The sequence below is a fragment of the Microtus oregoni genome, unplaced genomic scaffold (assembly GCF_018167655.1).
Source record: "Microtus oregoni isolate MIOR12 unplaced genomic scaffold, Mior012 000019F_ref0000042, whole genome shotgun sequence".
Taxonomy (NCBI): domain Eukaryota; kingdom Metazoa; phylum Chordata; class Mammalia; order Rodentia; family Cricetidae; genus Microtus; species Microtus oregoni.
In genome coordinates this window covers 4,769,368-4,786,824 of record NW_024543078.1, presented here as the reverse complement: position 1 = coordinate 4,786,824, position 17,457 = coordinate 4,769,368, and the positions used below count along the sequence as shown (strand labels likewise).

Here is a 17,457-nt window from a genome sequence, read left to right as displayed (position 1 = left end):
GAGCCAGATGACCTGCCTGCCATGTCAGTGAGGTCAAGATCCTGTTTGAAAACCAGGGTACCAAAAAAAAACAATAGGGGCTGACACCCAACTGGCCCTGGCCTCGCACGCTTGACACACACACAAAAGGAAAGTGAGTTGATAAATAGTTATATTTCCCCAGTGCCTCCAGCCCCACCCAGCCAGGAGGGAGGGAGCTGTCTGCGTGGCCATCCTTGGGCAGGTGACCTGGAGGTGTAGACAGATGGGGCTCAGTACACCACCTCGTACACAGTGGCCTTCTTGTCCCCTGAGCCTGTCACAATGTATTTATTATTCCTGGAGATGTCGCAGCTCAACACGGAGGAAGACTCTTTGGACTGGGACAGAGAAAGAGGTGAAGGCCAGCCTGACCACCACGAAGTGCACAAGCAGGAAGCCTGGTGCTTGGGGACAGTCAAGGCTGATGGGTGTGGGTGTGGCCAAGCCTGACCGGCTATGGTACCGACTCAAGGCTGACACAGAAGCACACTTACCACCCCATTACCTGCCCTTCCTCCTAGTCTCAGCCTACATGCTAGGCTGGCCTCAAACCAGCCATGCCCCTGTCCCACCCACGTGCTGGGTACAAGGGGTACAGTGGTATCCCCAACATGTGAAGGATTGATAGGAAGGGGTCCCAACAGCACTAACTCAAGAGAACAATACTAAGGATTTTGGAGGTGGTTGGGGGGGATGGGAAATCTGGAAGACATCTTTGCCATGTCAGAAAGAGCTTCAAGAGATTTAGTAGAAGGTGCAGTTGGAGCCTGGGGCTGACACACAGGGAGCCCTGGCTCCATCCCACCCTCAGGTGACTGAGCAGGACCGTGAGGCCCTTTTCCAAATCTCACTTCATCTAATGAAGTAATGAAACGGCAACAGTGAAGGCTGCGCTGCTGCGGGGGGGGGGGGGGGGGGGGCGGGGGGCGGGGGTGGAAAGCCTCCACACACTTCAGGAATATCACTCAGCCATGAACCGAGCCCAGCTCTGACACTTGCCACAGACTGGGCCCCGGGGACATTCTGCTCAGCACAGAACCCAGTGTGGGGCTCCTTAAAGGGAACATCAGGGACACAAGAGTGTAGAGGCAGCCATCGGCTAGGGAGTATGGGTACCTGGAAAATGCTGGCCCCATAGGGTGTCCTCCAGGCGTTGAGCAAGTTGTCCTTGCCTGTGCTAACAAACCAGCGTCCTGGGGAGGGAAAAGAGACCGGTAGTTACAGAGACGGGGACCTCCCAGGGCAGGGCTCGGTGCCTGAGCCACTCCACAGTGTCAACAAGAAAAGAGAGCTGAGCCGGGCGGTGGTGGCGCACGCCTTTAATCCCAGCACTTGGGAGACAGAGGCAGGCAGATCTCTGAGTTCGAGACCAGCCTGGTCTACAAGAGCTAGTTCCAGGACAGGCTCCAAAACCACAGAGAAACTCTGTCTCGAAAAACCAAAAGAAAAAAAGAGAGCTGCCAGTCAAACTCCACCCCTCCCACCCCCACACTGGCTACCCAGACTCTCCTGGAACTGGCTCTGTAGCCCAGGCTGCCTCTGCCTCCGAGTGCTGGGATTAAAGGCGTGCGCCACCTCATCTGGTCCATCCTTTTGTGACGTGTGTGTGTGTGTGTGTGTGTGTGTGTGTGTGTGTCTGGGCATTTACCTAAACCGACTTTGACCTCAATAAGTGGCTGGGTGGACAGGCCTGGGTAAATCGTTCTAACTTGGGCCGATTTGGGGTGGCCCACGCTCCCTCTATTGTCCCGTGGGGTCTCCCAGGCTGTACCACAGGAAGCGAACTTGAGCGACAGCACGCAGCTCTCATGCAGGCGTAGCTGGTACTTCTCAGGTTTGCGCACGTGCAGGACCTCCACATGGCTGCTCTCCATCCCCACGGCCAGCCAGTCCTGGTTGGGACAGTGGCCCAGCGAGAAAATCTAGGGCAAGAGACAGCACTGAGACTAGGGGTGCCCCACGTCTCCCATGGGGACAAAAATGTAGCCGGCGATGGGTGTCACATTTTAGCGCTAATCTGAGGCACAGGCGTGCTGAACTGTGGGATTCTGGGTCAGTCTGTGCCTTGGTATTTTGGATTTTTGAGACCTGGTCTCACTATGCAGCTTTGGCCGTCCTGGAATTCACTCTGTAGACCAGGCTGAACTCACAGACATCCACCTGCCTCTGTCTCCTAGTGCTGGGATTAAAGACATGTACCAGACACCTTGTATTTGAGGCAGGGTCCCTCACTGAACCGGGAGCTCACCTATTCAACTAATCTAACCCTCCAGCCAGTCCCGGGGATCCCTCTGTCTCCATGTGCCCCAGGTTGCAGGCAGGTACCCCGGCTTTTTGTGTGCATTATAAGGATTTGAACTCAAGCCCTCATACTAACTAGGCAAACGCTTTACCCACAGAGTCCTATCCTGGCCTGGGCCTGGGAAGGGCACCGTGGGGGAGGCCAGGATGGCAGGTGCACCTGGGAGCTGAAGTCGTGCTGCTGAAGCTGACGGCCCTCCCGCAGGTCCCAGCAGCGCACTGTATTATCCAGGCCCCCAGTCCACAGCCGGGTCCCATAGTCCGATATGTCTATGCAGCTGGCCCCGTCCGTGTGGCCCTGGAATTGCCTGTGGGTGGAGGGCAGGCATCCACATCTACATCCCCCTGTGCCTCCCCCACCCTACCCCAGGCCGCCCTGCATACCTGACCATGGCCTGGTTCTGTAGGTCCCAGACCACGATGTTGCCATCGCTGCAGCAGGAGAAGCAGACTTTGGCGTCGGGGCTGACAGCCAGTGCATAGCAGGCAGGGGCGGAAGAGGTCAGCTCCGCCTTAATTCGTGGTGTGGGTGCTGCCAGGTCCCAGATGGACAGGGTGCTGGCTTCGCCGCCCACTATCAGGCTTTGCCCATCTGGCAGCAGCTTGCAGGAGCGGATGTAGTTGTCGCGGTTCTGCCGCAGTGAGAAGCAAGCCAGAGCAGAGTTGGGGCCACCCAAGTATCCACAGACCTACCCTATAGACCACGCCCATCCCTAAGGCCCCGCCTAGTCCTGCAAACCCCGCCCAGCTCCGCAAGCCCCGCCCTCACCAGGCAATCCAGCTGAGCCACGGGTGTCTTGCTGCCCGGCTGGCCCACGTCCCACACCTTCACGCAACCTTTGCCGCCCGTGTACACGTGCTGTGTGGAGCCGCTGATCGTGACAGCACACACTACCTCACCATGGGCCAGTGTGTGAAGCTGCCGAGCATGGCGAGGGATGCCCGTGCCCACCAGAGCATCCGATGGAAAAGGCACCGGCTGCATCTGGCCATCCGCAGACACGTGGAAGGAGTAGGCCCTGCAGAGGCCGCAGATGCGGGTGGGCGGTCCACCCTGCCCACCCCACCCCAGCACAGGTGTTCCCAGGAAGATGGGGACCCGTGCCTCACACACACCCTGGTGACAGCACAGCCCACATGCTACTCACGGCTTCGCCCCAGGGATGCCAGGCAAGGAGATGGACGAGCCTCGGAGATGCGGGTGTGACTCAAATGCCATCTGCCAGAGGCCAGAGACGTGACCCAAGGCAGGGCGTCCAGCACCCCTCACCCGGGTCCCATCCCATGCCTGTCTGTGCCTCAGACAGGAAGCAGAAAGACTTGCAAGCTTGCTACTGGACTTTTAAAATAACCTCCTGGACCAGGCTTTTTAACCCAGCCGCGTTCCTTCTGATTTTGCCCACAGCAGCACATGCTAACATGGGTAAGGTTCGGATCATCTTCCCACACACATACTGGACCAAGCCTCCAGTTTCTCCTTTATTTCTTTTTTTTTATTATTATTATTTTCTCTTTTTTTGTTTCTTTTCTTTTTTTTTATTTGTTTTTAGTTTTTGCTTTTTTCAAGAAAGGGTTTCTCTGTAGTTGTGGCTGCCTGGAACTCACTCTGTAGACTGTAGACCAGGCTGGCCTCAAACTCAGAGATCTGTCTGCCTCTGCCTTCCCAGTACTGGAATTAAAGGCGTCCGCCACCACACTCCCACCCCCATTCAGTTTTGAGACAGAGACTCATATGGTATGGGCTAGCCTCAAACTCCTCTTCTTCCTGCTCCCCGGGCTAGGGTGACAGACAGGCACCACACGTCCAGTTTAATTCGTCCTGGGAACGGCGCCCAGAGTTTCCTGAGTCCCAGTGTTAGTCCCTCCTTTTTACTAATTCTGTTCTTTGGATGAAGTAGGTTTCTCCACACACCCCCGCAAAGGCCTCCCCAGATCTGTTGACCATCCTAGCAGTCTGTAACCCGAGGACTCACCAGGGGTGAGCGTCCGTACACGACAGAGCTGCTGACCTGGGGGGACAGGTGGAGGCTGACGTAGGAGCTGGGCATGGAGAGGTCCCCGTTGAGGGTGCTGTGGGAGCCCAGGCTGAAGGACGAGGTGAAGGGGCTGGACAGGGTCAGGGGACTCCTCAGGGCTGAGTGAGAAGGGCCAGGATACATATTCAGACACCCAAGTCCCATTTTTCCTGTCTTTCAGCTGACGAACTCCCACATCCTCCAAACACCCAGACTCGGTAAGAGGAGGACGGTAGGCTCAGAAAGGTCACGCAACTAGCCTGAGGTCACGCAGCCAGTGAAGGCCCAGGCTTCTCTCACAATCAATAAGCTGGGGGTCACTTTGTTTCCCTGAACTTCAGTTTCCTAGGCTGAGACGTGGCCAAAACAAGAAGACTGAGGCCCAGGGAGAGGCGGCACCTGGCTGGGGGTAAATCTGGGGTCCGATCCATCAGTCTCTCACCCTTCCTTCACTTTTTCTTTTTCTTTTTTCAGACAGGGTCTTACTATGTAGACCAGACTGGCCTTGAACTCACAGAGATCCACATGCTTCTGCCTCCTGAGTGCTGAGATTAAAGGCTTGCGCCACCACTGCCAACTCTCTCATCCTTTCTACTTTGGGGAGTCCCTCTGGATCAAAGGTACGCCAGGCAGGAGGGGACTTACCAATGCTGTCTGTGGCTGGTGCTGGTTGAGCCACCAGCTGGCAGAGGTGACCGGCAGAGCTGGGTCCCGGGGTGGACGCATCCTGGGGTGGAGAGGGTCCACACGACCTAGAGGCAGGAGTGCCTGTGGAGAGATCATTCTGTGGAGAACAAAGGGGCACTAGTCACTGCAAGGGCCACTCTAGGGTCGACGTAGGGGAGCATGTGGCAGCCGACTGGTCTCTCAGGCACTCGGTGGGCACAGAGCCAAAAGCCGGGAAGACCTAGGTCCACGGTGCAAACACAACCTCGGGAGTGTGGGTATAAACTGGGTCCACAGAAGAGAGTGCATGCAAAGAGGCGGGAACTCTTTGGTACAGCAATGTGCCATCCAGAGACAGAGACAAAGTCGGAGGCCACTGAGCTGGCAAGATGTCTCAGCAGGTAAAGATGGCTGTGGCCAAGCCTGACAATCTGTGTTCAACCCCTAAAACCCACGTAGTGGGAAAGAACTGACTCCCCAGAGTTGACCTCTGACCTTCATGTGTGCAATATGGCACACACACAGACATGGGTCTTTCTTTTAATGTTCACTGGGCAGTGGTGGTGCACGCCATTAACCCCAGCACTTGGGAGAGAGAGGCAGGTGGATCTCTGTGAGTTCAAGGCCAGCCTGGTCTACAGAGTGAGTTCCAGGACAGCCAGGGCTACACAGAGAAAACCTGGCTTGAGGAAATCAAAAAAGAAAAAGAAAAAGGTTCTAATTTAGAGGCTGAGCAAGGTGCAATGGTGTACACCTTTAATCCCGGCACTCCAGAGCAGAGGCAGGGGATCCCCAGGCCAGCCTGGAGTACATAGTGAGATCATGTCTCAATAAACAAAGAAACTGACAGGCTCCTACGACAGTGGTCCCTTTGGCTCCAGAGGTCCTCAGCCGCTGGTGTCCTGAGAGCCAGGCCTCTGCTTTCTATAGGCATGTTTTGCCAGACAGGGTTCGGGAGCTGAAGCTAGCCATGAGCTGACATCCTACAGAGGAAAATGCCTTTGGACTCTGGATCCTCTGGTGACCTGGAAGACTGTGGGGCACCCTTGGGGTGTCTCCAGCTAGACCTGCCCCTACTGCCAAGGTCTCCCTAGGTGGGGAGGGGATTAGATAACACTGGAGCCCACAATGACTGCTGGTTGCCATGGCAACCTTCGGGGGGGGGGCTAGAAACAGATCTTCTCTTACCCTGGATGAAGTGGAGGGCAGAGGGTTTGGGGAAGACCCGGGAGGGACCCCGGACTTTCAGGGACATCTGACATCTGGGGTGGGGGAGGGGAGGTCTCTGCCAGGACCCAGTGCTGTGGCGGGAGAGTGAGGAGTGGGGGAGTGGGGAGTAATTCCCACCATTGCAGGAAGTGAGTGACCCGACTAGGTCCTATTTCTTTGCCCAGTTTGGTTATCAAGTTGCTTTTAAAATGTTTCCTGAGACTCAGCAGAATCTTCTGTGGGGAACCCAAAGAATCAAGGAAAAAGGTCAGGTGTGGTGAGTCATCTGTCCCCCCAGTACTGAAGAGGTAGAGGCAGGAGGATCATGAGTTCAATGCCATCCTAGACTATATGAAGAGTTAGTGGGGGCTGGAGAGATGGCTCAGAGGTTAAGAGCACCGCCTGCTCTACCAAAGGTCCTGAGTTCAATTCCCAGCAACCACGTGGGTGGCTCACAACCATCTGTAATGGGGTCTGGTGCCCTCTTCTGGCCTGCAGGCATAGACACAGACAGAATATTGTATACATAATAAATAAATAAATATTTTAAAAAAAGAGTTGGTGGGGGCTGGAGAGATGGCTCAGTGGTTAAGAGCACAGACTGCTCTTCCAGAGGACCTGGGTTCAATTCCCAGCACCCACATGGCAGCTCACAACTGTCTGAAGATCAGTTCCAGGGGATCTGACACTTCACACCAATGCACATAAAATAAAGTTAAATAAACCATAAAAATGTTTAAAAAAAAAAGAGTTGGTGAGCCAAGAAATAATGTCTCAGAAACAAAACAAAACAAAAAACCAACCATCAAAACCAAACAAACAAAAATAAAGAAAGAAAGAAGCAAACAAAAAACAAATGAGAAAATCTCAACTGCCCTAGCCTGGCTGATCTGTCTGTTTCCAGGCCACCCTGGGATGACGAAAAGGAGTTTCACGCACACCCCCTTCCATACCAGGGCTACGTCTTTGCTTCTGGGGAGTGGTGAGCCCAAACTGGAGGCCAAGGAGGCTGGGCTGTCCGCGAGGTCCCTGCGGGCAGGGATGCAGACGGGCGCCTTTCCACAGGGGGTGGTTGCAGGGCTGGGTGGCTCTGAGGGTTGGTCCTGAATTCAAGAACATTGAGAGGGGAATGGGTAAAGAGGAAAAGACACACAGCAGCCATGCAGCCCCGCCCTCCACAGCAGCAAGAAGGGCTGGGCCTCACTTCTGGGGAGCCTGAAATCAGGAAATGAATGGCACACCTCCACTGTGGGCCTCAGGGTCCCCACCTGCGCTGTAACAGGTTTTCGAGACCTCCAAACCGTCTGCCCATGTGTCCCCTGTCTGACCTCGCCAGAGACAGACAGGAATTCCCTCCCTCCCGTCCCCGTCCACCTTCCTTGCCCAGCCCCAAGATCTCACCTCATCCACCACCAAGTTATAGTCACTCTTGTCTTCATCACTTTCCTGGGGGGGGGGGGACACAACAGGGGACACACAGGCCGTCATGCCCCTGCCTCCACACCACGCCTCTCAGGTAGGTTTGTCTGTCCACCTCTCTGACCCACCACCTCCCCTACGCCTAGTCTTGCTGCCTTCAGGGAGCCTTGACCATGCTTGCCCAGGGAGACCCTTTGACCTTGGTACCTCTGCACTATAACCTCTCCGGCTCCCACAGCCCTCTGGAGGGACACCAAGCTCCAACTTCATTCCCAGATGCTGAAAAAGCCTTTCCTGACCCAGAGAGCAGGACAGATCACATTTGGATACACAGGGAGGAGCCAAGGGTGCAATCTGAACCGAATTCTACAGAACCACTGTCTCTGGCTTCCCTCCCAAGCTCACTAGCCCCTGAGCTGCTGATGGTGATGCCTAGGGTGTCCTAGAAGCCCTCTGTCCCTAAATCACTCCCCCAGCGCCTCACATTCTAGGCGGTGCTCCACTCTTGACCACGCCCCCATTTCCTCACAGGGGGATCCTAGGCGGGGCTCCACTCTTGACCACGCCCCCAGCCCCTCACAGAGGATTCTAGGCGGTGCTCCACTCTTGACCACGCCCCCAGCCCCTCACTGGGGATTCTAGGCGGTGCTCCACCCTGACCACGCCCCAGCCCCTCACTGGGGGATTCTAGGCAGGTGCTCTACCTCTGAGCAATACCCGCAGTTCAGCTCATGGCGGAAATATATCAAAACAGCTGCTTGTCTCATTGGCTACAGGCACTTAGCAGTGAAGCCTGATAGGACAGTGTCTTTTGATTGGCAGGTGCTCCGCAAGCAATGGGAGGCTACAGAAGGCTGTAGAGTGAGCATCATGGACACGGTTCCAAAAAGGCTCTGCTCAGGGGCAAGTCTGGGTCCATCTCTTTTCACTCCAGTTTCTGCTTATCTCTCTAGAACTCACATAAGGCCCTGACAGATCCTTATCTTCAGCTCTCTGCTGCTTCCCATTGCCACCTCCGCTAGAATTCTCCTCTTCCACCAGACTCTCAGGGGGTGAAGGGGAAGCACTCTGCAGGGAGACAGGAAGAGGTAAAGGCGGCTTGAGATGGTTCTCAGACTACATTCTTGTCCAGCCAGTACTGAGTGCCCCTCACTGGGGAATTGTAGGCGGGGCTTCACCCTGACCACGCCCCTAACCCCTGAGAATTCTAGGCGGAGCTCCACCCTGACCACGCCTCAGCCCCTCATTGGGGGATTCTAGGCGGGGCTCCACACCTGACCACGCCCCCAGGCCCTCACTGGGGATTCTAGGCGGGGCTCCACCCTGACCACGCCCCCAGCCCCTCACTGGGGGATTCTAGGTGTGGACTCTACCCTACCTCAGCATCAGTGCTAAATTCTCTGGATCTGTACAGATGGGGAAACTGAGTCCCACGAAAACGCATTACAGTGGGACTTATAACCCACCAAACACTCATAGCTAACCCCTTGAGAATGGGGGATGCAAACCTTCCCACAAACCCTGTGCCAAGCAAGGGACCCCAGCCCGTTTTTCTGAGGCACACCCATTACAGCAGAACTTGAGAGACTGAGGCAGGGATTGTCATGAGTTCAGAGCAGTGTAAGCTATAAAGCAAGACCATGCCTCAAATTAAATAAACCAGAGCTGGCTTGGTGGTGTACAATTCTATCTCCAGAAACCAAGAGTCAGAGGCAGGAGGATCTCTGTGAGCTCGAGGTCAGCTGGAAGCATACAGTGAGACCCTGGGCTCCCGCCGCCCCAACACCCCGTACCCCCCCCCCACACAGCCGCCACCGCCAGCCCAGGTGAACTCACCCCGCTTGCCGCTCTGTCCACTGGATGGAAGCCGAGAGAAAACACACAGAATTAGGGATTGGACCCGGTGGTACATGGAACAGTTCCGTCCCAGCTCAGAACCCTTCCAGGAGAACCCCATGGCTGCAACCCCTACTATCGGTTACCCTCCCCGTCACGGTCCCTGCCAGTATCAGCCAGGGCCACCCCCACTCACCTCTGGACCCCTCGGCGTCCACACCCACGCGTTCTTCCTTGGCTGCAGCTGCCAGCTGGGCCTGCGCAGCCAGCGCCCCGGACAGGGCCAGCAGCCCTGAAGCCCCGGTGCCCACCAAGCCAGCTGGGCGTGGGGTGAGAGGTGCAGGGGCGGCGTGGGACAGCGGCTGAAGCTGATTCTGCTGCTGAAGGGGGAGAGGATGGCCAGGGGGGGGCAGGGTGTGGGGACAGGGGTGTGCGGAGGGGGAATGACGGGGTGTCCCTGAGGCGGTGGGCTTGGGAGACTCACCCCCAGGAGGCTGTTCAGTTCCCCCACGGTCACCTGCTTGGCTCGATCCACAGCCTGGAGAACCTGCTGCTGGTGCTGCGGGTTGAGGGGATGCTGAGCGGGCTGCCGTGGGCCTTGGCCCAGGCTGTCTCTCTCTCTGTGTCTCTCTGTCTGTCGCTCTATGCTTCTATCTTTGTCTCTGTCTGTCTCTCTGTGTATGTCTCAGCCTGTGTCTCTTTGTCTCTGTCTGTCTCTCTGCACATGAGGGGAAGAGGCGGGTATTGGCTGTCTTCCATCTCACAGCCCAGGGTCCCCTCCATACCTGGCACTGGCTGCCGTGCCTGGTGTTGGGGATTTGAACTCAGGTTTCCACGCTTGTGCGGCGAGCTCTTTACTCGCCGAGCCGCCTTCCTGGCCCCTTCTCTGGCTATTTTCAGTCTCATGACAAATTTAGTCAGGTCTCAAACTCCCAGCAATCCTCCTGCCTCGACCTCCTAAGTGCTGAGATGGTGGGAGTCATCCTGGCTTCCTTCCTTTGCGTTACAAAACAAAAAAAACCAGGAATGCACCTTAGCTGATGTTCAGAGTTGGGCCTGGCGGACTGGACCAGTACCCTAACGGTAGAGAACTGTACGAATAAGCACCCATGCACACAACACCTGCTGCCAAGCACCCACCCCAGAATGGGCAGCTCAGGCTGGTCCTGAATTTCAGCAGCAGCCCCGCCCAGCATGTTCATCCCCAACACTGCAGCATTAAATATGGAGGAATTCAATAAATTTGAGCACTCATGGTTGGCGACCCCACAAGGAACACGGGGTGGAACCCAGCCCCCGGCCTTACTGTGAGGAGATCGTCACCCACCCTCAGGAAAGGGGCAGCAGGTCCCACAGAGGAAAGGGAGATGTTGCATGGGGTACCCCGGGTGTTCACCTGTTCTCATGTCTCTGGAGGAACATCTCCAGACAGAAGTAGCAAAGGCCCTGTGGTCAGCGGAAGTGAGGAATTGCTCACACAGGACACAGAGCTTTCTGATAGTTCCATGAGCTGTTCACACACGTCCGCCCTGACTCTGTTTTCAACATCACTGTACTAAAAACACCTAACAAAATTTACTACTCTGAACCCTTCCAAGTGCACGGCTCAGCGGCATGAAGCTCATTCTCGCTTCTGTGTGGCCTTCCAGCCATTTGTCTCCGGAACTTGCCAACTCCCCAGTTTGAAGTGGTGTCCCAGGTCTCTCCCCAGGCCCCACTCCCTGGCCCTGGATCTACTAACTTGAGAGTGGGAACCTGCGGTGTATCCTGTGTGTGGTTCATCTCACCAAGCATCGTCTGTACAATTAGCCCCATGATTGCTCACCTAACCCTCAGGATACCCTAAGCAGGAGGCTGCTGCAGGAAGCCCTTCAGCCGGTAGCCTTTAAGTTACCTGGCCATGTAACATGGGCGTGGACACTTATACTATAAATGCCGATGTCAAGCACACACTCCCTCTCTCTTCTGGCTCCTGTTTCCCCATTTGTGCAGAGGACTGTGATCTGTGAGTCCACCCCTAAATAAATAACCCTTTATTAAACTCAATTCTGAGCTAGTGTGGGATTTCTTTTTAGCATCCTTCCTCAGGAGGTAAGCACAGAGAGGCACATATCCTGCCAAAGGTCACACAGTGCAGGTCTGTGAGTAGTGAGGTACAGGTGCACCCCTAGCTAACCATCCAGAGAAGAGAGCCAGGGTTAGAAAAATGGCTCGGTCAGTAAAGGGCTTGTCAAGCAACCAAGAGGGCCTGAGTTCAATTCTCCAAGAACCCTGTGAAAATCCAGGCATGTAGTGTGTGCCTGTAATTCCAGCACAGTGGAGACAGGAAGACCCTGGGGCTCACTGACTCAACAGCAACCCCTACTCAGCAGATTTCCAGGCCAGTCAGAGTCCCTGTCTGTTGGGGGGGGGGGTTCATCACGTGAAGATGACTGGGGCCAAGCCCTAAGACCTTAGTTCAATCCTTGAAAACCCCAAGGTGTAAGGAGAGGACCCACTCCCGCAAGCTGGCCTCTGACTTCCACATGTGTGTCATGGCCCATGCATCCCTTTCCAAAAATAAGTATCGGGTTGGCCCAGTGGTTAACAGCACGAGCTGCTCCTGCAGAGGACCGGGGTTCAGTTCCCAGCACCCATTGGCCGTTCACAACCTTCTGTGACTTCATCTCCAGGGGACTCTGCAGTACTGCATACACATGATGCCCAGACATATAAAATTAACTAAATATATAAAATTGTAATAAAAGCAAATGAAGGTGAATGGCGCCTTGGGAAGGACACCAAGACTGACCCCATGCATACGCATGCAGAAACGTAAGGAGCAGGAAGTCCCTGGTCCACACCTTCATACGTGTGGCCTCCATTTCTCCAGGGCCAGGCACACCCACCCTGTCCCTTCCCCACCCTCTGCACAGGCTCACTCACCTCCTGTGTGAGGAACGGGACCATCTGGGCACAGATTGCACTGAGCCGCTTCACGATCTCAGCCTAGTGACAAGATGAATGGGATTGGAGGGGACGACCATCTCCACCACCCATGGTCCTGAGCATTTGGGAAGCTGTCTGACAGGGGAGTCATGGCCTTCTGCTCCCCCTTCCTCCATCCTCGTGAAGCGCTTGGAGATATGGAACTTAGATGGATAGGTTCCCAGGCACTGTGGTGACTATCTGAGCTAGGGTATCCCGACGACACAGAGAAGCTGTGTGAAGGGTGGGGTGACCAGCTGGCATGTTCCAGCTCTCCTCAAGTCTTTGGGGTGTTCTATGGTTGCCTCTGATCCCCCACCAGGGACCAGGTGACCAGCACTAGACCAACAGAAGAAACCAGTAACATACGCAGATCTGCCCTCCAAACCTTCCCACTCCTAGTCCACTCCACGTCTAACTGCAGGGAGCCCAGTGTGGGGCTCTGCAGTGGAATCTTAGGTCAAGAGGCTATGACTCCATTCATCTGGAGGTCTCTGAGCCCTCAGAACCCTCAAGACCACTGGCCAATCTGGGGAACCAGCATTGGCTATCCACCTCTGGGATTAATTTCCACAATGAAAATCCCATCCTAAAACCCCAACACCACTCGCTAGAGCCTGAGGAACTCATGGGGTCAAATCTTACAACCTGGAGCCCTGCCTCAGCACTCTGAGCCCTGAGAACCTTCAGGGCTAGTCCAGAACCTTCAGGGCTAGCTCAGAACCTTCAGGGCTAGCTCAGAACCTTCATGGCTAGCTAGAACCTTCAGGGCTAGCTCAGAACCTTCAGGGCTATCTCAGAACCTTCAGGGCTAGCTAGAACCTTCAGGGCTAGCTCAGAACCTTCAAGCCTAGCTCAGAACCTTCATGGCTAGCTAGAACCTTCAGGGTTAGCTCAGAACCTTCAGGGCTAGCTCAGAACCTTCAGGGCTAGCTCAGAACCTTCAGGGCTAGCTCAGAACCTTCAGGGCTAGCTCAGAACCTTCAGGGCTAGCTCAGAACCTTCAGGGCTAGCTCAGAATCTTCAGGGCTAGCACAGAATCTTCAGAGTTAGCTCAGAACTTTGAACTCTACCTCAGAACCCTGAGGGCCATCTCAGAACCTAGACCCACATTCAGAATCCTAGATAGGAAGAGTCTCAGGACCTCACAGCCTAGGAGTCCATCTCTTCAGAGACAGACACAAAGCCCTTTGGTCTGTCTCTGAAGCACAAGACCAGGCTGAGCCCAGCAGCAGGCTGAGCACCTAGAGAAACAGCCATTCCAGCCCTCCAGGCCACTCTCATTAGGGTCACAAACAGAACACCAACAGACTCCAGGGATCCATCACAGGCTCACAAGGTTCATCACAGGCTCACAGGCTCCTAGGATCCATCACAGATTCCCAGGGTCCATCACAGGCTCCTGGGATCCATCACAGGTTCCCAGGGTCCACCACAGGTTCCCAGGGTCCACCACAGGTTTCCAGGGTCCACCACAGGTTCCCAGGGTCCACCACATGCTCCTGGGGGTCTATCATGCAATTGCAGAAATTTGGCTCTGCAGTGGAGTCCCTGCTGGAAGGAAAGTTGCCTCCAAGACTTCCTTGGCCTACAGCCCAGGCCCTCCTCCATGGGGACACTCCATTCCTCTGCTGTTCCTGCTCAAGCCACTGTCTCTAGATGCTGAGAATACTTTTTGTTACAAGATTAAGATCTCTTCCCCTGGCCTTGGGACAGCCCTCTGAGGCCTCCAGAGATGTTCAAAGATGACCTCTGCCCCACAGAAGTGCTCTGCCCCTTCCCACAGACCCCTGTCCCCTGAATGGTCACCTGTTTATGCATCTCAATGTTGAGGCCGTAGGACATCTCGTAGTACTGCAAAGAAGACAGCATGGCCAGTGTGGACAATCGGCCCCACCCGGGGGACACAGTCTTAACCCAGCCTCGGGGGTGGGAGTATCAGGGCAGAACATGGAAACCCTGAACCTCATGGGGACCCAGACAGGGAACCCAGAAGGCAGGTCACAATTGGGCTCAGACAGAAGAGACAAGCAGGCAGTCCCCAAGAGAGGGGATGGAAGGTACCCATAGAAATAGCGCCTGATACCCCAGACCCCAGGCTGCCTTCTTTAGGGAGAACACGAGGGTGGGTGCAGCAAGGGTGGGGACCCCTACCATCACGTAATGCCTTTGCATCTCTGTCTTCTCGCTGGCCAGCTTTTCACACTCCAGCTTGAGGCTGGCAGGAAGATTGGACAAAAAAGGGGGATTGCCTCGCCACACCCCATGTGGGTCAGTTTTCACAGTGACAGGTAGGGGCTGCCTGCCCCTCGCCCCCCTCCCGCCACGTCTTTAGAAACTGCCCCGGTCCAGACCTACCCTCCTGGATGAGATCAAACCCTTCCTCAGGGAAGGCTTTCCCAGAACCCACACACCGCACCTTGGGAGCACCACTTCCACCAGGAAGCCCTCCTGTAGACCCAGTGAGCCCCGCCCCTTGCCCTACAGACCACGCCCCCTCATAAGCCGTCGTCCTCTCCACCCCCCGCTGCCAGGGGGTGGGGGGCTCCCAGTGCCCAGAGCTGTCTGCGCCCCCTCACCTGTGATATTGAGCTTGGAGAAACTGGAATTCCTCTTTGATTCGGTCACAGATTTCCAGGACTGAGAACTTAAAAGGCTGGCCGGACTGCAATGGAGTCTGAGGGGGACAGAGAGTAAGGACACGGGGTGGGGGGTGAGTTCCGGGGAACCAGGAGGCAGGGATCCCTTCCTCGTTCTCCCCTCCTGTAGCCCGAAATGAGGGTCTTGGTACTCACCGGGTGCCTTCCCTGCGGGTACATCCTGCTGATGAACGGGTGGGAGAAGGGGCCCCCAGCTTCGTGGAGGCTTGGGGATGTGGCAAGAGGAAAGCTGGGGTGCAGAGGTGGAGCTGGGAAGAGAAATTTAGGGTGCAAAGCTGAGGTTGGGAGTAGAATTTGGGATGCGAGGTGGAGCTGAGGGTAGAATGTGGGGTGCGGGGCGGAGCAGGGGGGCAGTATTTGGGGTGCTAAGCTAGAGCTGAAATGCGGCGGGACTGAGGCTGGAGAAGCTGGGAGAGAAGCGGGAGCTGGGGGAGGGATTTTCACGCAAAGAAAGAGCAGCCAGGGAGAGCCTGCCAGAGGCAGGGGATCCGGACCCCGCGCTGCGCCCCACCTCCCGCCAGCGCGCCCCGGTCGTCCAGCCCGAGGGCAGCTGCAGCCCACGCCGCAGGTCGGTGGCCGCCCGGGGTCGGCGCTGGTGGCCAGCAGCCGCTGTGGCTGCGGAGCCGCCTCCCTCCGCGGGACTCGGCTGGGAGCCGCGGGCGGGACCCGCCTTAAGGTAGCACCGGTCTGCTTCCTTGGCTCCCAGACCCGCTGGGGAAACTGAGGCTTGAGTTATAGCCTAGTGTTCCCACCCCACCCCCACGCGAGAGGAAAAAAATAAGAATGAAGGAGAAAAACAAGTTAGAAAAAAAATTTTCCTTGCGCGCTCCGGGAGCCCTGGGGGGCTGCAAGTGGCTTCTCTGAGTCAGTGACACAGTGCCCCATAAAGGATCAGCAGAGACACACAGGGATCCCAGAAAGTGCAGATTCTGACTTTGCTCCCCAGCCAATGCTACTCCACTGTGGGGACCTCATGAGGGGCCTCTCTGAGCATCAGGGGTGAAGGACCAGGCAGCCTGACTTGCATGTTGGTGCCACCACCAGCCCTCTATCAGACCGGACTCCTAAGGGACCAGACACCTCAAATTAGTACACAGAACCTCAGCTGTGGGGACCAAACCTGAACACTAAAACATCTTGGGGGGCTCCACCCCTGACCACGCCCCCAGTCCCTCACTGGGGGATTCTAGGCTCCAAACCATGCCCATAGACCTTTTACTTTTGGAGATGAGATCGTGCTCGGTTGCTCCTGCCTTGGTCCCTACTGTAGCTGGGACAACAGGCTCAGCTCTGACATCAAGCTTAAGTGTGTTCCCAGAGCTGAGAAAGCCACGTCACCTGGGAACCCCTCCCAGGGACAGAACAAGAGAGCTCTTAGCCCATTTCACAGAGAAGAAACCTCAGATCTGGTTCATCATGAAGTCAGTCAATAAACACGTGCCTGATGCTACTATGGACAACTATGCACTGGAAAACAGCAGGCAGCAACCATTATCATAGTAATGGCGGGACCTCTGCGGGCAGCAAGCCAACTACAGGGGACAGAGGCGTTTATGAGACTCTGCTAGCCGGGTGGTGGTGGCTCACGCCTGTAATCCCAGCACTCGGGAGGCAGAGGCAGGCGGATCTCTGTGAGTTCGAGGCCAGCCTGGTCTACAAAGGGAGTCCCAGGACAGGCTCCAAAGCTACAGAGAAACTCTTTCTCGAAAAAAAGAGAGAGAGAGAGAGAGAGAGAGAGAGAGAGAGAGAGAGACTCTGTACAGGGTTTCCAGGATAGAAGGACAGACTGACACCCTCTCTGATCAGACTCTGGGAGATGAGCTCCCACCAGCCAATATCACAGCTCAGGTCAGGAGCAGCATGTGCAAAGCAAGAATTTAGACAGTGATGACAGAGACGAGCACACAGGAGCCACTGGTGCCACGTGCGTGGGCTCACTGAGGTTGACATTGTAGATGGAATTTTAAAATTCCGTGTGGGCCCCAGGAAGTGACAGGAAAAAAGACCCAGGGGGACAGCACTCAGAGTCTGAGTGTTCAGTAAGTCTCTGGAGCCCTGCCTAGAATCCCTCAGGGAGGGGCTGGGGGCATGGTCAAGGAGGAGCCCTGCCTAGAATCCCCAGTGAGGACTGGGGGCGTGGTCAGGATGAAGCCCCGCCTAGAATCCCCAGTGAGGGGCTGGGGTATGGTCAGGGAGGACCCCTGCCTAGAATTCCCAATGAGGGGCGTGGTCAGGATGAAGCCCCGCCTAGAATCTCCCAGTGAGGGGCTGGGGCTTGGTCAGGGTGGAGCCCCACCTAGAATCCCCAGTGAGGGGCTGGGGCGTGGTCATGACAGAGCCCCACCTAGAATCCCCAATGAGGG

At 55.9% G+C, this 17,457-nt stretch overlaps 1 protein-coding gene across 5 annotated transcripts; it reads right to left on the bottom strand.

Annotated features, from left to right (window-relative positions):
* Nucleotides 1-143: 143 nt before the first annotated feature.
* Nucleotides 144-15,726, bottom strand: Tle2 (TLE family member 2, transcriptional corepressor). 5 transcript variants are annotated; one of them, XM_041668764.1, is made up of 21 exons: nt 15,606-15,726; nt 15,230-15,342; nt 15,014-15,111; nt 14,589-14,652; nt 14,244-14,288; nt 12,393-12,455; nt 9,952-10,026; nt 9,664-9,847; nt 9,468-9,487; nt 8,592-8,699; nt 7,614-7,658; nt 7,166-7,315; nt 4,983-5,121; nt 4,296-4,456; nt 3,471-3,541; nt 3,092-3,341; nt 2,707-2,954; nt 2,483-2,630; nt 1,793-1,943; nt 1,138-1,214; nt 144-359 (listed from the first exon to the last, which is right to left on the bottom strand). In XM_041668764.1, exons 2-21 carry the CDS (start codon nt 15,251-15,253, stop codon nt 252-254), a joined length of 2,229 nt encoding a protein of 742 aa, XP_041524698.1. In that variant the 5' UTR covers nt 15,254-15,342; nt 15,606-15,726; the 3' UTR covers nt 144-251. The 5 variants fall into 5 exon arrangements, with proteins under 5 accessions (XP_041524698.1, XP_041524701.1, XP_041524699.1 ...); XM_041668767.1 differs by having other exon boundaries at nt 4,332-4,456; XM_041668765.1 differs by having other exon boundaries at nt 9,664-9,844.
* Between the last annotated feature and the right edge of the window lie 1,731 nt (nt 15,727-17,457).